The following is a 24,411-nucleotide window of genomic DNA, read 5'->3' as shown; positions in this document are numbered from 1 at the left end:
ATGAATATATATATATATATATATATATATATATATATATATATATATATATATATATATATATATATATATATATACACACACATCAATTCTGATTTCTTTTGCAAATCTTTGTGAATATGCATATAAAATGTTAAGTTCAGGAAGTTTCTCAACAGTAGAAGTACGGTTAACTGGAAGATGCCATTTCACTTGCCTGTTCTGCCCTTGGGAGAAAGATTGCAACATTGGATTTATTATATTTACATAATTGTTTTACTCATAAGGTGTTTTCATCAGTGGATCTAAAACACATCAGACAGGTTATTATCCGTAACAACCTTGACGCATGGTTATTGTTTATGAGTGTAAAGTATAATTCATTTCACCTATGAGATAACGATTAATATTTTATAGTAGAACCAATACGTTTCCGAGTCTACATGTATTACATGTCTGTCGTAGTTAAATCACAAGCTGCACACAATGGGTCTGACAGTAATTCAGGCAAAAGACCACATTGCTTTTATTCCACTATAACACTGAGCATTCCAATAGTAATCCATTTAAAACCCTTGGTTTTGTTAGCATTGCAATGAATTCCATTTGTCTCCTTTTGTATGCACACCTTAAGAGATGAAGCGTAGCAGATCATTCAGTCACGAGGGCCCGATTTCACAATACTTGTGCATTGCATCAGAGGCCTGGCATGAAGGATTACCTTGTGCCTCCCGTGCTGAAATCAGAATTCCCCTTGTTATCACCTCTTCAAAGTCTTTTTAAGGGAAATTGTTAATTTATAATGACAGTTTATAGGTTATTCAGGTAGAGGGGGCGGCAAACCATCCTGAATGCAACATTGTTTGCCTTACGCGGTGGCTAACTTGGGGCTTTTTACTTTATTTTTATGAGCGGAGGGAAAACAAAATAACATTATGATGATCAAATTTGTCTAATTTGTATAATTGCCAGAGTAAGGTTTTATAAAGTGGTTATAGAAATTTGTAACATAGTCTAATTCTGATTCCAGTAACTATATTTGTTTGTTTCTTCTTCTTTTTGGTTAAGGCCTATTGTTTTTATTATAGTTAGAAATATGACATTAAATTAAAATTACACATAATTAAAATTAAAATTACGCATAACTTGCATTAAAGACGCCGAACTGTAGGAATGACTCAGTAGCAACACAGCGACCTACAAATCACGGCTTTCATTAGTCGAGATTTCATCGCTCTGATTGGCTAGTCAGACTGACGTCACGCGACGTCACCGAACTCCGTCTAACTTTTCTAACTTGACAATAAGATCAGAGAGGAGCGTCGCATTACACGAACCGCGTTTCCACGAGAAAGCCGCCGAAAATGACTCGGTTCTGACAGGCCGTCAAGCATTGGATGTACTTCGACTCGCGCTGTCGTTTGTTTTTTTTAATAGTTTGTTCTGAAAACGTTGTTTCCGGAGTGTAAAAGAATCAACAAGTAGTTGGAAAAGTCGGAAAAACACGCCATCCTTCACAGGATGGATAAATCCACAACGATGAAAATCATGGTAAGAAATCTCTCGGCTTTTGTTGGGGGTGGTTTTGTTTAACGGTGCATATTTTTAAGAATATGTGAAAATTTTGCTGTCGCAAATATGGATATGAACGTGAATTCCTGGTGTGATCAGTCATAACGCTTTGAATGTTACGAAGCCAAAGTCTATGCGTTACTTGATCAGACTTGATGCATATCAAGTGTATTATATGTTTTAAAACAACATTTGAACTTGCCATACTGTCCGCTGGTATTTTATTTTGGTACAGTACATAACGCTAAAATATTAACGTACTAACACGGTGTCATGTTTTTATGTCGAGTTTTGATATAAAACACTATTTAATACCAGTCATGTGTAGTTTTGAAGGCATCGTAGAAGTAAGTTTTGAAACTTAGTTAGCTGCCTACCTAGGCAACATTTTCTGCCATTCAGTGCAATGCCAAAAGGAGCTGTCTAGCTAGGTTTTGAGAGAGGCATATGTGGTGTTTTAAGATTTATTATTGTTATTATTATTGTTATTAAAAAAACATATCAACCAACAATAAAATATGCATTATAAATATTTTTAATTAATTATTTAGAATAATTAATTAAAAAAATTTTTTTCATTTATTTCAGATGTGTATTTATTAAGATACATGCTATTCAAAATATACATGCTTGAAAATAAATGGCAATTATAATCAAATAATAACATTTTTGCAAATACTATTTTGGGTGCTGTTTTTAGAGGCCCGGCGAAATGTGGCGTATTGGTTGGAAGGGTGGAAATATTGGTTAAATACATCAGCTGAGCTAAATATCGATCATCTCCATCTAGAAGACCAGTTCCCAGTCTTCTCTCATAAACCTTGCCTTGTGAGAGTTTTTCTGAAAGTAGTGCCAGTGTTAAGTCTATTCCACGTTGAAAGAGCCATTCACTGCCCTTCTGTTGGTTTTTCCAGTTCTGCTCTGCCAAAAGTGGCACTATAAAAATGCTTCACTGACTGAATGCCGAGACTCACCTTTAAAACTTTCCCTCGAGTCCAGAGCCATGCTCGGCTCACCCTATGTATGTTTAACTTAAACTTGCGCCGTTCCTTAAAGCAGCGTCTTGAAAAACACAGGCTGGCTGTTGCATTGAGCTTAAGTGTGTTTTGTGTAAGAGCATGTGTTACGCAATTATAAAGAAGCAGTTTAACAAGTATTTAATTATTAAATTAGATAATGAAATCATCAAAGGGAATGTTTGTTATATTAATTAGTAATCTTACAATGACTGTTACCTCAATAACCTCTCTCAATAAACTCTCAGGTAAAATCGCTCTACTTTAAAGCCTGTGTTTGTTTATTGAAATGACAGGGCATAGTTTGTTTGCAACACTACTGTTTATGGACGCTGTAAACTTTGCTAAGTTATGGGTCTGCTTTGGTTGGCTGGTTGCTAGATGAAGATAGCTCATCCTTGCCAGTCTGCATAGCTCAAACATTCCTGGGCCAGTGAGAGCGGATGGGGAGGGGGTGGACGGGGGTGGATGGAGGCGTACGGCTCCCACTGTAAACTTCCTGTCAACACAGATGGCAGTGACAGGAATCAGATCTTTGTATACTTTTACCCACCCACAGTCACAAACATTTTGCATACAATCGAAGCAGGGGTCCCTGCTCTTAAAGTCTTTCCATTTTTTATTTTTTTTTCCTTTTGTGCCTGGGATTTCTTAGGCTCTCGAGTTGTTACTTTTCACTTTGTGCACAAGGTCTCTCTCTCTCTTTCTCCCCCGTCTTGACTTCTTTTGCCCTCTCACACTCCTTCGATGTTATCGGAGTGCGCTCTCCAGGGTGTGGGCATGGGCAGGAAGTGTGCACGGTATCTCTCCGAGCGGCTCCGAAATCCAAACAGGACATGTGCTACATACCTCGGGATCCACAAGAAAGACTCCAGAGCGCAGTCGACATCCCGCTGCTCGTTAGGAGCCTTTTAAAGCCACTTTCCACCGTCAGATGTTTATAGAATCCACATTTACGAGGAGACAGGAAGAGAGAAGATTGCGTGATGCAATTAAATGCAACGCTCATTATCAGAGTAATCAGAATGATGTGAATGTGTGGGAGCCTGTGTGTGTTTTAGAAGTCGTACCGTATCTGTTTCTTAGTCTATGCTGTAGATTACCCACAATAAACAAGGACCAGAAGTGTTTATACTAAGATGAGAAGCATATTTATCCTGCTCTCAAGCTGTGCGGCTATTATGCAAGGATGTTGTTATGTTGATGAGTAGTTGACATAAAATGCTTCAGGGACCTCTCCGTTTAGTTTTTGTTTTAGTGTGAAATTGGTATGCATTGAGCTTTTAAAAAGTATATATTTTATGTTTTTTTTTTTTATTATTAAATTAGATACATTTTTTGCAGTGTTTTTAGGCTGAATAATAGACATGATGATGCTGCTAATAAATTATTTGTCATGCTGAAGGGAAATTAGCTTGATATGAAATGGTTCAGGGATGTTGACTTTCATGTAATTTGTCATGTTATACACATCATAAATTATTTTAAAGCGGATTTTGCTAATTCTTTAATAATTGTTATACCTTTTAAAATGTATTAAAAAAAAAAAAAAAAAAAAAAAAAAAAAAATATATATATATATATATATATATATATATATATATATATATATATATATATATATATATATATATATATTATTATTATTGTTATTATATATATATATATATATATATATATATATTATTATATATATATATATATATATATATATATATATATTTTTTTTTTTTTTAGACTTAATGTAATTTTTTTTTTTTTAGATACTTAGATAAAAAATGATTTATTGTAAGATTTAAAAAATGCAATTAGTTTTAGTTAATATAAGTCAATGAGCCAACAGTATATTATTGCCTTTAAAAAAGCAATTAATATAAGCCTTGTATTAAATGCCTAAATGCTTTTGTTTAAAAAGTAGTTTACCAATTTAAAAGAAAACTGCATAGGTCCCTTTAAAATGAATAAGGCAAACAGTTGTTTAAAATGGTGAAAAACTCAGTAGTTGCATGTCCTAAGATATAGACATTTATTAAAATGTTAACATGATCAAAATTTTAAATAGAGCGCTCATATGTTTTTATGAGTCATAAAATCATGAGCATCAATTTCAAATTATTCATCCTCCTTGTCATATGTTATGTGACATATATATAAAAAAAAGTCATGTGACTTTGCAAAGTTCAAGCAGTGGGAGAAAATCTGCAGTTGAAAAGCGTCTTCATAGCGTGTGGGTTTGTGGTTAGGCTTATTTCATTTGCCATTTAGCTCGTCCAAGGAAAGGTGAGGCATCTGTAAGGTGGCCACACCTTACAGGTCACTGCACCCAGATTCAGTGACTGAACGAGAGATGTGTTACATATATTACAATGCGCCTGCTATTCAGCTACCCTTCTATTCAACCCCCATTGACTCCAGTTAAAACGCTAATAGTGTGCATTTCTGTGTGTGTGTGTGTGTGTGTGTGTTCACATGTACCCCCTATCCAGTGTCTTCAAACAATAATTTCCCATCGGTTCGACTTAAAATTGAACAGTCATTGGCCATCCTTCCTCCTTGAAAACAACACCCACTCGCTCTTTTATTCTTATGTCTTCTCCTCCCATGAATCCACAGGTGAATCACAGATTGGGTAACTTGCTTCTGTGGCAAACACGCTTGAATTAGGGTGTGTGCTTACTTGTAGGAAATTAGATGAGGGTGTTATTTCTCACTTAAGCCAGTGGATAATAGTGTCAGTTTGTAGCTTGGTCACACCTTGCAGATGTTTTCCATGTGCATTTTGCCGTGTGGATGGGAGTATTAATGTTAAACCTTATCTTGGTATTGATGTCAGGGGGGCAAAGAGCAACTGTTTTAGGTTTCTATAAATAGACAAAAGCCCTAAATGATAACACTATATTGATATTCCTCAGGTGTTCTGGTTACAGGCTTGTGCTAAATACTTATGTAACCTATGCATCACCTATATTTTATTTCTTATTTAATATACCTTCGTCGAATATTTCTATCTAAAAAAAATAATAATTAATTCAGCATTCATACTAAAAATAACATAAAAATACTAAATAAATTAGTATTTTTATTTAATTTTTAGTATGAATGCTGATTTTTTTTTTCAGTCATTTAAATATACTTATTATACTGGCTTTTATTAAATAAGAATTAATACATTTTGCTCACTCCCTAAACCACTTTTTATTTTATTATTGTTTTGTTTGATCCGTTAATGTGTATTTTAATTTTTTTTTTATTTACCTCGTTTTATTTTTTTGGAATATCTTTCTTATTTTTTTTTATCATTTTTTATTTTATAAATCACTGTTTACTTTAATAGTGTAATTGTACACCTTACAGCTCTAAAATTACTTCGGTTGACATTTGCAGATGCCTGAATTAATGTTCACCTTGAATAGGTCAAAGAATGCATTCAGCGTAAAAAAAGCAGCGTCCGGCACTGAACCTCCTGCTTGTGTGAGTGATGGGAAAGGCATTCAGCACAAAGCCTCTGTCTGATGTGAGCTCAGTGAGCTGAGGCTAGCTAATGAGTGAGGCAGCTCAGCGTGGCGTTGGCCTAATGTCATGGGAATATGTTCCTCAAGCTTAAAATGCCATCTTACACGATTTATACCACTCTATTGATCTCATCTCAGAGTAATTCAATAAACAGGTTGTTTATGCCAGGTCTTTCATATTAATGCTGACGTAATTGACTCGTGTTTTCCCTTGATAACAATACAGCTGTATAAAGATTAACTGCTTGACAAGAGCAAAGGTGATTGTTGATCTCCAATAAAGTCCTTTTGAAACTTGTTCGACCTGTTTTTGATAATCAATGGGGCTGTCGTACAAAGAGAAGAGCCACTGAGTCATCCAGGCTTTAAAGCTTTTCATTGGACTAGACTTTGATCTGTGACGCATAGTCAAGCTATTTACCTCCTAAGGTTTCCATGGAAAGAGCTGCGGAGAAATGGAAATATTTAATGCTAATTAAATTGGGCAAGGATGGGTAGAGGTTTTGTTTTTTTGTTTTTTTACTCTGGCTGTTGTTGGGATTTAACTTTTTTGTCTCTGTTCTGTGGCATTTTATCTCATTTGTCCCCAACTAATGAAGTTACGGTACTTGCTAAAAAAAAAGTATTTAGGTAAATCGAATATACTGTTATTAAATAAGTTCAGATGCTCTGCTTGTGAAGGCCAAATAAGTAATGCAAGACATGAAGGGTATTTAAAAACATACAAAATAGTTTGGGAAGAAAATAAGGAATGTGAATTGGAAGTTAAACTGTTAATCAGACAAAATGTGGTGTGACTTGTCTCTTTATCTCACCGGTTGTACCTCGTATATTGTGCAGATGTGGTTTTACACAGGAAGTGAACTGTAAATCATGTTTTTTTTTTTTAAATTCCTTTTTTGCTTTCATTGTCTTCGTCTGTCTGTCTCTCTCAGCCTCTCTTCCTCTTTCTAAAGGAAAGAGATTAGGACAGTCCTGTCTGGTCGCTATTCACTGCGCTCTTTATTAACAGAAGACCGAAAAGCCACAGGAAATCTGAAATGTGGAAGCCTGTGCTGTCGTGGCTTTCTGGGGCTATTAATATCCTCCCACGCACACTAAGGACAGCAGGCCGCCCGCCTGATCTCTCGGGCTGAGGGTTCAGTCAAAACCCCCTCATCACCTCCACGGGACTGAGACATCACGCTTGTTTGGACGGAGGTCGCAGACACTCAGTATGCGGTTTCGAGGTTGTCATATAACTGGAACAGTTGCGAAACTTGACGTTAACACTTTTAGGAGAATCTATCGCTTTATTTTGAAAGATTAGGCGTTTGGTAAACTGTTGTGCAGCTCGCCCCAAAAAAAATAAGATTTTGCTTCCGTTAAAGACCGTGTGTGTGTTTTTCCGTGGCCCGGCATGAAGCTGAACTCCAAATGAAGCCTCCACATTGTCTGACTGTTTCCTGTGTTCCCCGAGAGGAGCCATTTACAGATTTTCACACGCTCATACCCAAGATGCTAGAGTGTGTGTGTGTGTGTGTGTGTGTGTGTGTGTGTGTATGCATGCATGTGTGATTGCACACGTGGTTTAGGTAGAGTTCACGAGTTTCAGTATGTATGTATGTATGCTACTTGCGTATCACATCAAAAGGGCAGTTGTGTCAATAAGGTATGCAGTGTTTTGAAAGCAATTTTGCATACGTTGCAGAGCTTTATGTGTTTGTGACCTCATTCCCATAAAATTGATGGCAAAGGTGAAACGTCGCTAAATTGAATCATTCTGATTTACTTCAGTTTCCCCCCTTGAGTGCCTATGGTAGTTATAACACAGATTTTATTCAAACTGAGAAATAAAAAAATATGATAAATGTATTCAAGATGTATAATGATTATTAAATATGAAAAGATTATTAAACATAATTTTTTAAAAATACTTAATTACTTAATAGCTCTATTTATTAATCACGTATACTTAATAAACAATGTATAGTATAGTTTAATATAATAAAATAAAGACTTTTTTTTTTCTACAAGTATGCATTAAATAGATAACAATACATAACATAACAACAAACATTTAATTGTTATGAAACACATCATTTCTGTTTTAAATAAATGCAGTTTTTTTACTTTCTATTTCTTAAAAAAAAAAAAATTTCAACATTGATGATAATAAAAATTTTTCTTAATTTATGAAGGATCATGAGACACAAAAGACAACTTCTGAAGACTTCTGAAAATTCCACTTTACTATCACAGGAATAAATCCAAAACACAAAATTGTATACATTGTTTGTGCAGGTATAATGCGTTTCTGAGCTTTGCATTAAAACAACATATATATATATATATATATATAAGTTTTTCTGTATCAATCATTCTCCTCTTTCAATGAGCCTGTATCCTTGTGCAGTTTGTACATCATGTGCATCCTGTCAGTATAATGCATAAAAGACTGGAATCTGCTGATAATTGGAGGCACATGATTCCATAAGGTTCATGTTCCGGCCCGCTGGAAATAATGAAGAACGGTGTGTCGTTCCTTAACCGACAGCTCTGATAGAAATCATCTGTTAAGAACAGAAAAAAGAAAAAAAAAACTCCTGCCCGTCCGTCAAGTCCAATCATCATACATAATGAAACGCACTGTACAGCATGTAGTACGGATGTAGCCCTAATTGAACACGTACACACACGCGACAAATGTCAATGACTGACGGCCTTATTGTGCCGTGACCCCAAACAATAAAACCTGTGAGACCCTATTGTCAGCTCGCCAAGATTGCGCCAAAAGCGTGTGTGTGAAAGAGACAGAAGTACAGCTGCCCTTCCGCACGTGAAAACGGGCACTTTCAAACAATGAAGATTTCATGTTCTCGGCTAACAGTGGAGAGCTGGCAGTAAGCATTTTCAACTCGATTGTTTAACTGTAGCGAAGGAAGCCAGCACACTTAGCGTTTTCATTCAGGCCAAAGGTTTCTTTGAACTGTTGTGTGCTCTGGTTGTTTATTGTATGCCGCCACTGGCATTAACCGGTTCATTCATGAGCTCTTGTGTGACCAGCGCTCTCGGTTACGTTTATTTTGGTGGTCATCCAGTCAAACAAAACTCATTCAATCTTTTTCTACCGTTCATTCAGTGTATATACATATATATATATGTGTGTGTGTGTGTGTGTGTGTGTGTGTGTGTGTGTGTGTGTGTGTGTGTGTGTGTGTGTGTGTGTGTGTGTGTGTGTGTGTGTGTGTGTGTGTGTGTGTGTGTGTGTGTGTGTGTGGAGCCGCTATGTTTTAGGGTCAACCTGATTTGCTTTAATTATGAGTTTGCGCCAAGTCGGAAATTTTTGTATGCATTTTTTCCAGGGGTTCGCATTTGTCATTCTTTGCTGTAAAAATGCTTGTTACGGACGCAAAAGCACAGATAATCAAATATTTTTATGATGGCCCAAAGTTTCAGAGGCAGTGTGTCAATGTGATCGATACAACAAGAGGCTGCATTTATTTTCCTCGGTGACCTTAAAACTTCTGTTTCATATCATATAAAACGTTCTTTCTATTTTGTTAAACTGCAACTTGCCTCCGTATCATTTTCACCAGTCATTCCTTGCATATTCAACAATTATTCCCTCGGACAGATGGGAAAAGGGCGTCCTCTTTCTTTACGAATACTCCACGCTGGTGAGCTGCCAGAGCAAAGTGATTGTGGGTTTGGAGGACTCTCGTCTTGGAGGTTAAGGTTACCATGCTGGTCTACGTCCTGACCACCTATTACAGGCCAAACCCTACCGCAGGCTGTCTGGACGCTGTGTGTGTGTGTGTGTGTGTGTGTGTGTGTGTGTGTGTGTGTGTGTGTGTTTCCTTCTCATTTTTTTTTTTGTGGAGGATGTTCTGCGAGATAACTGAAATGCACAAGTTTGATTTGAACCGAGTACAGACCTTGAAGTTTGAACCAGATTTCGCTGCCGTTTCCTCGTGTATTAATGAATTGCCTGGGAAAGCAGGAAGCGCTGAGTTTGTTCTGGTCTTATCTTAGTTCTAACCGGTCATGCCTACCGGTTGACCTGCATCCCTTCGCTACTGAGACGCTTTTGTCATGGTTCACCAGCGGTTTATCGGGATAGTCTTGAAGCACTGATAATAGAGACAATAGTTTACTTTTAGCAGCGCTAGCTAATAAAAGCCAGACCACCGGTCCACAAAAGATTGATTTTCTAAACAATGTTTGAGTTACAATTATTAGAGTAAGTCTTTTCATGTAATTATTCAGACAGGGTTATATTGTAGTTTTTGCTAAATAGTTTATATTTGGGTGCTAATGTCTTCTGGATGTTTGCATCACAGAATCCAGAGAAGTAAGCATGACTTACTTCTGTAATGTAATAGAAGACTTATGTAATAGAAGTTTATATATTATGTAAGTACATGATCTGACAGCTTTTATTAATTTTTTACATCTCTTTACTAAGAAAATTTTGTTAGGGCTCAAGAATTATTTTGAAGAAATTTATTTTTTTATTATTATTATTATTATTATTATTATTAGTGATGTTTTAATTAGTAACATTTCATAATTAAATAAATCTAAATTGTATGCATTTGTTATTTATAAAACAATATACATGTAATATTCATGAAACAATAGCATTTTTAGTTCGTGTCTGTCAATGAAACTGACGGCAGACCAGCACTCTAAAAAATAAAGGAAAAATTGCTTAGAATAAGTAACAAGGAAGTCACTGTAATTTTTTTTTTTTTTTAAACTAAACCTTCTAAAGGTGTGGCTATATTTTCAGAAGCACATCAAAACATATTTTTTTGTCTCATTCCAGCAAGTCATGTCATGACGTCTAATATTTAATGTTCCTTGTTTGTTAATAGTTTCACTATGAGCTGTCAGCAAAAAAAAACTGACAAGTTAGATCTAGTGCTGCTTTGGCATCCAGTGATTCACCAGAGCTGGAATGTGCCGACACAGGAAGTGATGTAAGTGCCCCCACAGCCTCCCCATTCGTGCCTCTCCAAAGAACAAAAAAAAAAAAAAAAAAACACCACCTGTCCCGGGATCAGACGTGTCGCCATGGAGATATGGAGTTTCCATAGCATCCGCACACACAAACGCAGTCAGGAAAAAGTTTGACTGCTTTTTAACGAGTGCTTGGCATAGACGTCTGTCAGACAGGCTCCGCTGTCATTGGTGGGTGACGTCACTGGTAAATCGGCGAACTTTGACCCAGATGGGTTTGCATGGGCCAAGGGGTCCGGAACAGGTGTTGGACATTAACACAGCTACTAATTTTTCAGGCTGCAGCAACTGATACGTGTGCTTTTTATCCCGTCTGGGAAAATTCAGTCTTTGCGGTATGTGTGTGTGTGTGTTTGGGTGTAAAAGAGAGAGTACTGTAGCTCATTAGTGAGACTTTTAATGTTCCACTCGTCTGAATGGTTTCAGTGTGTCCGCTCGGAGTCAGGAATCTCTCTTCTTTCACTCGTCGTTCCTCTCTGCCATGCCTTCCCATGCGCCTGCCCTACGTTTTGCGCCATCGCGGGGCTTCTCACACTCCGTCTATTGTATATGTCCCCCTTCTCCTTTTCTTTTCAAATTCCTCCAGCACTCCATAGCCATCGCTCTCTGACCCCACCTCCCGACGGCTGGGTCTAAATGGTGCGATTGTGCGTGTGTGTGCATGTGAACGTCTGTGGAAAGTCTGACGTGAGCGCGGAGAGAGTGTGGCTCGACAGCGCTGCTCAATCCAGGAAACTCCCTTAGAACAACAAGGCATGGCTGACATCCAGAGAGCTTCGCTGGAGCCAAAGTTTGTCTCAGACTTCCCTCCAACACACACACACACGTACTCGCTCAAGAAACTCTCACACATGCATTCGGTTCGCCTGCACTCGTTTCATTGTCTCGAGTGGTTTTTACTGTCTGTGTGGACACTCGATGGCATCTCGATTTCCCTGGAGGCTGATAGACTCAGTCCTTCTTCCAACAAGAAGACCATTGTACCCTCCTCTGAGTTCCAAACGTTGCATCTCCAACCCCAAATAGAGACTCTGCTCTGTTTTTGAGTTGATTTTCTGTGGCCGTTGTGATATTTCAGCTATTAAAGATGGATTAGCGTTCAAATCTGCGGTTTGACAATGTGGTGTTTGTTGAGAACCTTGTTTTACTGGTTGTGTTGGACACTGTAGCACGTATCGCCATATTCTCTAATACCCCTGGTCCTCTGTGGTGTCTTAACGCAGCTGTTCGGCTCTATTTGATACTGGTTTACAAGTAGCATTCTGCTGTTCTCCTCTGCGGTATGTCTTCTCTGATTGCTCTTCTGTTTTGGAAACCCTGTTGCTATTCTACAAATATTAGTACATAAAATTACGCTGTCAACATTTGAAGTTTTGCTGTCGCAGTTTGTCACCAGCAATGTAGTTTAACTTATTGACTAAGCAGTGGAATCAAAGGCTACTGAATCATATGCTACTTTTGCTGTGTAGTATGCAGCATACTACATAGAAAAAGTAGCATACAAATAGAATGAAATGGATTATAAGTATGTACTGTGTGGGATAGTCCCACAGTGCACTCAACTATAAATAGAAATAAATGCATAAATTATACTCCCCCATCAAAAAAAAAAAAAAAAAAAAAAAAAAAATATATATATATATATATATATATATATATATATATATATATATATATATATATATATATATATATATATATATATATATATATATATATATATATATATATATATATATATATATATATACTCAATTGATTGACCAAATGTAAGCGCAAATACATATATAAAATATAAAGAATTGTTTCTTGAGCATGATATAAGCATATTAGAATCATTTTTGAAGGATCATGGGGAGTAATAGCAAATATGTACTTTTTAGAATGTACTGTTTCACTTACAATTTTTACAAACAATATACAGTACTTGGCCCATTATTCTTTTACAAAAAGATCTACAAAATTGGTCATTAAGAATTTAGCTTTATCACATCCTGCATATTTATGAACGTATTAACATGCAAACTCCCATGTGTATATATCAGGAACTATTCAGAATTCATCAATTCGGCCTGCTACGAGAACCAACAGTGCTCATTTATTATATTGGTAAACAATCATAACAGTTTGCATATTAAGTTATTTCAGTGTTTGTTTTCATGGTCATTAGTTCTCTTTTGTGCGACTGTCCAACTGGCGTCATGAAGCAAAACCACTGTCCTAAAATTTGTACATCAAGCTGTGATTTTACAAGTTTGTCATCTTTAATTACTCTCTGCTAAAATTTTGCCGTTATGACCCCCGGACCACAAAACCAGTCATGCGGGTCGGTTTCAAAATTGAAATTTATGCATCACACGAAAGCTGAATAAATAAGCTTTCCATTGATGTATGGTTTGTTAGGATACAAAACTAGAGGGCGCAAAAAAATTGTTAGCAATGCATATTACGTAACAAAAAAAAGTTTTTATATTATTACAGTGGGAATTTAACTAAATATCTTCATGGAGCACAATCTTTACCTAATTATTTTTTGGCATAAAAGAAAAAAACCTATATTTTTGACCCATACAATGCATTTTTGTCTATTGCTACAAATATGCCCATGCTACGTTGGTTTTGTGATCGAGGGTCACACATTATATTTCACTACTAAGAAAAGCACCACAACCCTACTTTCCAGTTAAATGCAAAGTATTCAAGATAAAAGAGATGTGTGGGAATATGTGTGTGTGTGTGTGTGTGTGTGTGTGTGTGTCTCAGAGCACATCCATATGGTGAATGAGTGTCTAACAGACATGTTCAAAGAAGACCAATGTGTGTGGGAGATAGATAGAAGTAGAAGCAAGGGTTCTTTCTTATGTGTGTGTGTGTGTTTAAGAGGAAAAGGAGTGTGATAGGGTGGTTGATTTTTCATTCTTTCTTTGCATGTGTGTGTGTGTGTGTGTGTGTGTGTAAGTCAAATGAGAGAAAAGAGATATTTGGGGGTCGTTGTGAGCAGACAGAGATGTCTGTGTGTGTGTGTGTGTGTGTGTGTGAGGGAGTCAACAGCAGCTCTGTATGGACTATGCATGAGGAGCAGGGGTCTTCTACTTCAGACGAGCACTTTACTCGGTCCCTGAGGCACCCCTTCTTTCTTCTCCCTCTTTTCAGCGCGTCACAATGAGAAGGCCTCATTTACGGCTAAACAACACACTTTAGAGCCACCACTTCAAATGACCCACATTCTCCCAGACACACAACACCACCGCCATACACCTCAGTGGCAACTCGACACCACCGGCTCCATCTGACGGCCTACATTTCCCATTATCCTCTGAGACAAAAAGACAGAGATACCGAACTGACTGGCCATTGACCAGCATTGGGAACATTTGTTTATAGTGCTGTATTTGATGTTAAAAAAAGGGCTTTTGTTGCATTTCCCCCTCAAAGTCCACTTATAACATTAGTCAAGGTTTCTTGCAGCAAAACATTCAAAATTCATTTTTACTTGACCCTTTCCACAGACTATGTTCCAATTCAACAGGCTGTTTTCGTTACTGTACCTTTAAGAGTTTAAAATTACCTTGCAGTTTTGCTACAGGGCAACATATATAATACATGTTTATTAAAATATCTGTTGTACACGTGCAGTTTTAAATATACATTGTCATATGGACAGTAAGCCTTCAATGGTAACAATGAAACCGATTAAAATTTCTCCAAGTACAAAAATTCAAACGTGAGGTTTTTTTTTAAATGGTTAATTAAACTAATGAGTCATAAGTATTATGTCCAAATAACAAATGAATTACTGTTGAGTTTATTTGCATGGATATTTGCTTAAATATGTATAATTATGATTAGTTTCATTTAGTATTGTTTCGTACTGTTGATGCCTGTGACCTTGTCAAAACGTAATTACTTCCCACCATTTGAGGGATAGTTGTGTAGACGTTTACTGCTATTTCCATGGATCCCACAGCACATTTAGAGTTGTGTGCATGTGCGTTTTGTCAGGGTAGGTTGTTTTGTTCTGGTCCAGGAAAAGACTCTCCTGCTCTGTTAATTTGCTTTGCTCTGCAGATGTGCACATCAGATGGTTTGAATTAAATGCTAGATTGCTCACACAAGGTCAGCTATGAGAACTCAGAATACCTCTCTGTTTGCCTCTGGAACTGAGAAAGAAAGGCTAAATGTGTGTGAAAGAGCACGATGGCAGCCGTGTGAAAGTTGTGTTTCTCTTGAAGAAATCTCTTATCTGCTGTTCTTCCCAGATTTTTTTTGTTTTGTGTGCCTCCCTAGCCTCATGAGTAAAGCTCAAAAACAGTCTTTATTCTTGTGATATTTGTAATAGTGTTAACAAGGAGATGAGTAAAGACATCTGCGCATGTATTTATAATAAATTATTATTATTTTTTTTAATAATAATAAATGCATTAGTGTGTTTACATAATGCATTAAATGTGATAATCATATTAAAACTAATGATAAACCTAATCATAATATTTCCTAAAATATGAATTATATTTTTTTATTTTGAATATTTAAGTCGTGTGTCTTACTCTTTTAAGAAAGCACAACCAATTTCATCAATACATATTTACATTTTTTTTCTCTCTCTCATTTTCTAGATCCCTATTATCATTGCTTTGATGTATGTGGGTCATGGATTGGCAGAGCTTGGGTTTGCAGGAGACTTGCAGAACCGTACTGCGAGACAGCTAAACTGCGTGGAGAACCAGGAATACCCTCACAACGGCTTCTGCTGCAAGAACTGTGATGCTGGTAAGTAGCAGTGAAGATCCATCACTGACGTTCCTGTCAAAACCGTGAGAACTTCCCTTGTAAAGGCTAGTATTGTAAACACAAATGACTCATCACGCTCAAAGCAAGGATTTTGAAGTAAATTAAAGCATACACTGGTTTTCAGGATGTTTAAAATAGCTTTCCAGGCTATGTTGATTAGGCGCTGATGAACATCTCTCAGTGTCGCTAGTAAGAGTATCGTTCTCTGATGAAAATTCGAACCAAAACAAAATGGCAATTTTATAGAACATCAGCTTAAAGGCCAGTTCACACCGCACAGGCAAACTCCAACAAACTAGTCTGTTGGAGTTTGTTGGATCAGTGTGTTAACCCTGTTGGTTGGAGTTCACCCACAACCACAACAAAGTCTTTTCATGTGAAGTCAAATTTGGATTGTGGATATAGGTATAGATGATCCATTTTTTTCCCAGTCAGGGAGAGCTGGCCGGTGTCTGTTAATGCAGTGTAAACATTTCATAAGATTGTAAATCCAACAGGCAACTTGTTTGTTGGCGTTTGTTTGCGCTGTGTGAATTGGCCTTAAAACTCTGCATTCTTATTTCGTAAAACTCTGGTTCACAATAGAGCTGTGCCTGTTGAGAGGTATTGTGAGGTTTGTGTTGAAGGAGGTGTTTGGACACCCAGAATGACAGGAACGGAGGCCTGTGTTTCGCTCTATGCATACCAGAAGCACACATTTACAGCAGCTTAAATCACCAAACCGCCTGATGGAAATTAAACACAAAACATACAATTTGGTTCTTTTGCTGTTGTAAGACCTTTGAAATGATAGAAACCATTTGGTGGATCGTTTAGAACTGTAAAAGAGCTGCCTGAAACTATGTTCTCCATGCGGCTTCAGCTAATATTTCTTCTAATACATTATACTGATCTAATGTCTGTCGCATTGTTTTTTTCCATTCACAGGCACTTACGTAAAACAAAAGTGTACCAGTGACCAGGGAAAGGGCACTTGTGCTAAATGTGAGAAGGGCACGTATGCCGAACACCCCACAGGCATGGATCAGTGTTTGCAGTGCAGCCAGTGCCACAGAGGTAACAATCTCCACTTTCCTCTCCAAACCAGCCAGTTACCCCTGAGTTTGAGTCAATATCTAAGAAAGTTTACGAGTCGGGCCTGTGACTGGCACTTGGAGGTACAGAAACCTCAACCTTCTGCTTTTGTAATTGATTGTTGAGTTTTCTAGTAGACAGCCATCTGTAGTCTGCACTGACTCTCTAGAGAAGCAGAGCACTAAGGAATGTAACATTTATACATCTCGAATGAATAATGGAACACACATGGTCCTTGGCATGCTGGGAAGGCAGCAACGCAACCCATCGCTGGTGACTACTGGACAAACAATTAACTTCTGAATCCGCAGTCGGAAAACATAAATTTGGAAAAAAATAAAAAAATCTCAGATGTCATAACTGTATTGGCATCGGAATTATTTGCTTTTGGAAATCCAGGCTCGCCTTTTGTACAGGATGGAAAAATGTGCGGCATGCTGTGATCTCCAAGTGAGACGGAACATCTAAAGCACATTGAACCTATTGCAGTGACAGCCCATTCTTCTGCAATGCTATTTAGTCTGTCTCTGGTTCCTATGAAGTCAAAGTCATCCATTAAAGTGCTGTTTATTTTGATTGGACAGCCACATTGACCGTTTATTAAATCATTTGATTTACCTAAACACTCTTTCCCACAAGACCCTACTGCTTGTTCAGATCCAAACTCTGTTGTAAACACTACATATTCGTATAAACAAAATCTCGCTCTCCCGTTTAGACAATGAGCCTCCCGTAGGATTCTCAAGAAGACGGGGACATAAGCAGGCCCCATGAATAGAGCTGAGTCTAGTGTTTCCTGTGCTGGACACCTCGCTCCTGGGAATCTGATCTCCTAATGTTACACGTCCTGGGTGTGGCCCCACTCCTGTGTTCTTTCACTAGCCATTTGTGTGTGTATGAATGACTGATCTGTCCTCTGGTTTATGCGCACCTTTGTGTGTGTCTTGTCCGGGTTTGTGTGCATGCGTGTGTTTTAGGATGATGCAGGGCGTGCCTGTATCATGTGGCGTCTTGTTCGGTATCAATTTTGCACAATTAATCACTCCCAGGTTAGCCCTTCTGCTTGCTGAGTCACGAGGGTGTGTTGATTAAGACTTTCCGTGCAGTTTCAGCCATCTGTTGTACTGAATGTCAAGTGAATCTGATTCTGGACTTAAACTGGATCTATACTAAGTTTGAATTGAATTTTGGACTGAATCTAGATTAAAATCTAAATATTTTATTTTACCCTGCAGAGGTGCATTTCAAATGTCATCTTAAAATTTAGTTTCAACAGTATTACTTAATTATTATATATATATTTTTTAAAAATTTGCATTGAATCTGGATCAGTGTAATGGATTTCTGAAATGCATACAATCCTTTTTCCTTCGCAGAGGTGCATTTCTAGTGTCTGAGGCAGATTTAAGTTTTATAATGCATACATTGTATTATTTAATGTAAATTTTGATTATATCGGGATCTGGAGTTATTCAAAATATAAATATCTTATTTAGCCCTAGAGTTGCAGATTTGCCCTTAAGACACAAACATTTGTTTAACATTTCCATGCCAACACAGTAGGAAAATTTAATGCTGCGCGCAGACCTTAAAAATAAACTTTGTTCATGCACGGTGCAAGATGCTCTGAAAGGACATCGGGAACTGGGCATTATTACATCACCCGCTCTCATTCCAATTACACCCGAGTTTTATTTGAGAATTTAATCCTGCGGCACACAAAATCTGATTGGGTCTCATGGTTCCTTTGGGAATGCAGACATCTATCTAGAGATTAGTTTTAACAATAATACTGTGAATCTTATTTTTTGGATTGTTTTTATCTGAAATGTGTATAGAATTTTTCAAACTTTCAAAGGTGCATTTTATATTTTCTCTGAACTAGTTGTAATGATAATATATAGAATCTTTTTTTTTATTTTTTATCTAGATCTGAATTAAATCCTGCTCTGGATTATTCTCTTAGCTTCTGGATTTGATCTAGATTAATGGCGTTATTAAGTTCACCATTCTGATGTGTTAAAACTTTCTTTCTGTTCCAGCTGTTCTCAGAAGCAGATGTTAGTAGTAATGGATAGAGGCTAAATCATTCTCTCTGAATTGATCCAACATTCGTGTGTTTTCCATGCATTTAAACTGTTTATCAGGGACAAAAACCATTAGGTCCATTGCTTTTGCTTTTCTCCCACTTGTTCTGATTTGTTCATCCTTTCTTCCTCCCTCACCTTCTCGCTTCTTCCTCCTATTACAGATCAGATCGTGGTCGCAGAATGCACCCCAACAAACAACACCAAGTGTGAATGCAAACCCGGTACCTTTTGCCTGCCGGATGAGCCCTGCGAAGTGTGCAAGAAATGCGCCAGGTGAGTTCCTCCTTTTCTCTCGAGCACTTTCTTCCCAGTTGACCTCTGATCTCCAGCACAACACCCAGATGAAAGCAGACCGCTCTGACGCTCCCACCTTCTATTCTCTTAACCTTTCAGCCTCAGCCTCTGCTTTAGATCACCACATCCAATGAGTCAGATCCCTTTCCCACCGATTCACTGTCTCCACCTTTAACCCCTGAGGCTATTACCGTGCTATTCATAATGACAATCATTTAAAGACTCTTATTTTAGGCCTTTGGCTTCACACCTTTTCTAAAAGGCATATTTTTGACTGTGGTTTTGCAGGTGCAAAGCTACTGAGGAAGAAGTGAGCCTCTGCTCTGCGACATCCAATACGAAGTGCAAACCAAGGCAAAACTCTCCTCCGACAGAAGGTCCAACGGACAAGCCCTCGGGATCAAATAACACTATTCCTATAGGTAAGGCAAGCATGTGCATAAGAAAATCCAAATTAATTTGAAATTAGAAAGCGACTCAAAAATAATATCTCTCTATTATGTAATCATAAACAGAAGGGAATATTGCATTTAATTTTCTTTTTGTTTTTCAGCTGTTAGTGCATCACTTTTAATATTGCTGATTGGAATACTTGGTGGAATGTTTTTACTCTGTAAGAGACGTCAGCGTCGACTAAGCGGTATGTTAAAAATGCTTTTTTTAATTCTTGTGTTGAATAATGCAGCGTTAGTTGTTTTATATGCATAAAAAGTTTGAATACAATTAAAAACATTACTGGAACATTGTACAACAATTAATATAGTATTATGTGATGAAGCTGCGGTGGAGAATCAACTTTAAATACTTGATTTTTATGCACATATTTGCTATCAACTTTATTTCAGATCCTGTTGGTGATTTAAAAGAAGTAAAGGTTCCTATTGTAAGTGCTTGTTGGATTTTTGTGCATTATTTTGATTCATTAGATGAATTAAGTTAATATTGTTCTGATTTCAATTATTTTATTAATTTAATTATATGATATAAAAATGAATATTATTATAAAAACTATAGAATTTAAAATATAATTATTAAATTATTTACTTTAAATTATCTAATTTCTATAATAATTTATACTAATTTAATGAACATAATTTAATGAACAAAATTGTTCTTGACGTCACTTAGGATGTGCTTCCAAGATCAGAAGAAGAACAAGAGAACAGCCACAATGCTGGATTAGAGAGGGAAGAGGGGCAACGCCCAGAGTCCCGCCCCTTGTTAACGCAAGAAACACAGGAAACGGGCACCAAAAGCATACCAGTGGAGGATGAGGACCGGGGATTGGGTGACAGCTTGCCAAACACTACCAGCTCTTCCCAAACCAGCCTATCTGCCCTCCCTCCTACAGTCTACAACGAGGAATCGCCACGATCGAGTCCCCCAGCCACAAGACAGACAGAGACAGTTACAGAGCCATGGGCACGGGTTAGTAAGAATTGTGATCAATCACAGTCATTAAAATGCTGTGAAACGACGAGAATAGTGCCTTTAAATATGTGGAATGATGCTAGTTCCCGTCTTTATTTACAATTTTAATTTACGACACGATATATAAACCAGATTTTTGACTTCTTCTTTTTTTTTTTTTTTTTAGGATGATGGTCCTCCCAGAAGACTTGTTCCTTTACTTGGTAAGATATTATTCTCTGAGACACGGTATTTGGAGAATGTGACCTTTTAAAGGTTTAATAACCAGGTCAGATGATAGTTCGGACATCACACTGTTTAGGCTCATTTGTAAAAAGATGAAATGCAAGAAATCTTTCCTATAAGATTAGCTACCAGTCAAATGTTGAAATAGGTCAAAGATGAAACAATCTCTTATGTTCACCTGCATTTATTTGATCAAAAATAAAGTAAAAAACAATAATATTGTGCTATCAAACAATTAATCATGATTAATCGAATCAATATAAAATCAATATAAAATACTATTCATTTAAACATACGTTTATATACATGTTAATATTTTCAAAATGTATACTGTATGTGTGTGTGTTTATATATACATAATAAATACACACTGTACACTCACATATATAATAAAAAATATAAATAACATTTTGGATGTGATTAATCACGATTAATAATTTGGCAGCACTAATATTAAGAAATTAAAAAAAACATTTTCAGCAGCCAATCAGTCTTCAGGATCACATGATCTGTCAAAAAATAAAGTAACATCCTGATTTGTTGCTCGAGAAACAACATCACAGTTTAATTTTTGTAGAAACTGCTGTTTTTCAGGATTCTTTAAATAGAAGGTTCAAAAGAACAGCACTGAAAATAGAAAACTTTAAATAAATGTAAAGAGTGTGACTTTTGATCATATTGTTATATAAAATGTTACTTATTTCAACATACTGACCTTTCACTCTCGAATGGTAGAGAACGTAAGTAATAAAGGACGTAAATTATAAAACAAATTCTGTATTCGAATTAACCGTAATTACAAGTACAGAACGCACCCTTTTGATTAATTTAATTAGTTCTTTCATGTTCATATTCCCAAAGGGCCATTAGACATGTTCTGAAGTCTCATTGCTCTGATTTAATAGGCGAGGAGGAGTCTCTAAGCAAGAGTTTCGACCTGTTTGACACCCTGGATGTGCGGTACCACAACAAGTTTTTCCGCAGCATTGGCGTGAACGACAACGCCATCAAAGTGGCAGAAACGCAGCACCCTGTGGACAAAGTCTACGACCTCCTGCGGGTTTGGATGCAAAAAGAAGGCCTGCGGGCAAACATCAACACTTTACTACAGGCCCTGCTTGACCTGGACCAGCGGTATTCGGCGGAGCACATCGCCTCCAAGGCTGTTGAGCGAGGCTACTACAAATACGAGTGATGTCTTTTCAAGACTGCAAGATATTTGAGTGCAAAAACTAAATAATGGAGAGGTGTAGATTCGTTTTGATTTCTCCCCAGTGGGCCTGCGGGTCTCTTGGCATGAACTTGTTATGGAGACATAGGAGAATCACCTCTCTGTAGCGCCCAAGTTGGGTTTAAAAGCCAACACTGGAGCTTTTTGGAGGATTTACACTGGCTAGCAGCAGAGGGCGACGCGTTGTCTCTCTCTCGTCCGTGCATTGTAGTGTTATTCCATGCACTGGTCTCAGGCTTTTAAACTACAGGTTGGTCCAAAGCCGACATGTAACCTTTGGTTACGCCAAATGTTCAAACTAAAACAAGCGTGTTTAGTCCTGACAGGCACAAACCGAAGATGTTCACAAGCCTCACACTACACGTAGTTGTATTTCTGCAGTGAAACACTTCTGTTCTCAGCTACAAACCTTGTTAAACTCGGTTACAAGTGAACAAACATGCTTCAAGATGAGGTTCGGGTTGAGTTTTGGATTTCAGATTTCATTTGACGTTCAGAACATTCAGACTTTTTTTCTTCGGTTATTCCAGAATATCTCGTAGTCAGGCTGCCCCTGAATTTTGCCAGTCTGTGAAAGGTTTTTTTTTTTTTTTTTTTTTTTTTTTGTTCCCCACAAATGACCGCTCTTCATCTGTTTGGTGCGAGGACGAGACGGTTTTTCCAACCTCTCGACCATTCTTGCCTGTTCCGTTTTCCTTATTTATATTTAAATAAGCGATGTATTTATTTGTTTTGTGTAATTACGTATTATTTATACCTGTTACCAATATTCACCTACAGAAAGTGTTCCTGAAGCGTTTATCGTGCCTTTCAAGGCGGCGTGACTGAGATGCTCAAATCCTTCTGGTCTTTTCACAAGCCTTTAAGTGCCATCTTCAAATGCATTTCTGCATTCACCCAGAGTGTGTGGCTTACTAAAGACGCACCATGTCTTGTTATATGAATCACAAAACGCGTCCTCCTCTGTAGATTTCATGCAACCGGCTAATGGTGGTGTCGTTTATGTTCTGAAAAAATTAAGAAAAGCTTGAAAGAGTACCACGGTCAGTATCTCTTGGACGCTTGTATCTGCTTCCACAGGTTGAACTAATATCGGATAAGGAGGCATTTCAAATTTTTGCTCGCTGTTCTTGTTTTATATGCGGTAGTGCACAGGTACGTGTTTTAGATTAGCTAAAAGATGAAGGAAATGTATGTTCATCCGCAAACTACTTACAGTTTAATTGCCTTTTGTCTAGTATGTAAATAGTTGTCGAGAATTCTATTAAACGAAACTAATGGATATATATTTATGGAAGCCCTAAAAGCACAACATAATGAAGTACTGCCTAAAAAAAAAAAAAAAAAACGAACCGAAGGGATAAATTGAAATTAAAATGAACAAGCAGAATAGATAATATCTAAATAGACAGGGCTTCTTAATTCATTTACGTAGCGGTAAATGAACTGTGACGTCTGACTCGGCTGTATAGCTATGTAGCTGTATTGGTATAAGAAATATATTAATTTCAGAACAGATCTCAGATCAGCTTCACCTTCTAACAGACTTGTTTGAGTCCAAGCTGAAATTAGATCAGAACAAAATGGCTCCCCCTCCCTTCCCCGTGTAATTATGAAATTGTAGAGCTTCGTACAGTGCAGGCACTGCCACCTATTGACGTAGAGTTGAATAGCAAGAGAAAAAACCTGCATCAATTTCAAGGGACCCTTTTTCCACATCTTCACAGGCTTTTCTACACATCTTCCATCTTTTTGCACTGAATTTAGCATTGAGTGTCTCTTCGGATGTAGGTGCAGGAGTTTTTTTTTTTTTTTACCTCTGAGCTGTTCAGTGCCATCCGTTTCTGTGTTTTTAGAGGTTTTTATAATTCGTTTTTTTTAAAGTTTTATATCGACTCCACTCAGTACCTGCCTAACACAGATGCATGCCTCGGTGCTCGCTCTAGCTTCATGTTCTCAATATCTCTCTATGAGTAGACGTTTTTATATCTTTTTTTTTTTCCCCCTTAGACAATTGTTTGCTCGTTTATTGAATGTAAATGTTTGCTGTTGCAAAGTTCTTTGTAGAATGTTTTTGTTTTAAAATAAATATTAAAAAAAATACCAAAATGCTTCTGTTTCACGTTCATCCATCAGAAATCCAAAAAGGTAATTGTAAATGTTTTTTTTTTCCAATGGATTTATTGTTAAAT

The 24,411-nt window shown here is 37.2% G+C and overlaps 1 protein-coding gene across 1 annotated transcript; it reads left to right on the top strand.

The window, feature by feature from the left end:
• The first annotated feature begins 1,287 nt into the window (after positions 1 to 1,287).
• Positions 1,288 to 23,609, top strand: tnfrsfa (tumor necrosis factor receptor superfamily, member a). Its single transcript, XM_043221158.1, has 10 exons — positions 1,288 to 1,530; positions 15,700 to 15,853; positions 16,802 to 16,930; positions 19,200 to 19,311; positions 19,621 to 19,754; positions 19,886 to 19,972; positions 20,178 to 20,215; positions 20,461 to 20,760; positions 20,930 to 20,966; positions 21,894 to 23,609. Exons 1-10 carry the CDS (start codon positions 1,501 to 1,503, stop codon positions 22,181 to 22,183), a joined length of 1,311 nt encoding a protein of 436 aa, XP_043077093.1. The 5' UTR covers positions 1,288 to 1,500; the 3' UTR covers positions 22,184 to 23,609.
• The last annotated feature ends 802 nt before the right edge of the window (positions 23,610 to 24,411 follow it).

The sequence above is a fragment of the Puntigrus tetrazona genome, chromosome 21 (genome assembly GCF_018831695.1).
Source record: "Puntigrus tetrazona isolate hp1 chromosome 21, ASM1883169v1, whole genome shotgun sequence".
Lineage (NCBI taxonomy): Eukaryota > Metazoa > Chordata > Actinopteri > Cypriniformes > Cyprinidae > Puntigrus > Puntigrus tetrazona.
This window is presented reverse-complemented; position numbering and strand designations above follow the sequence as displayed.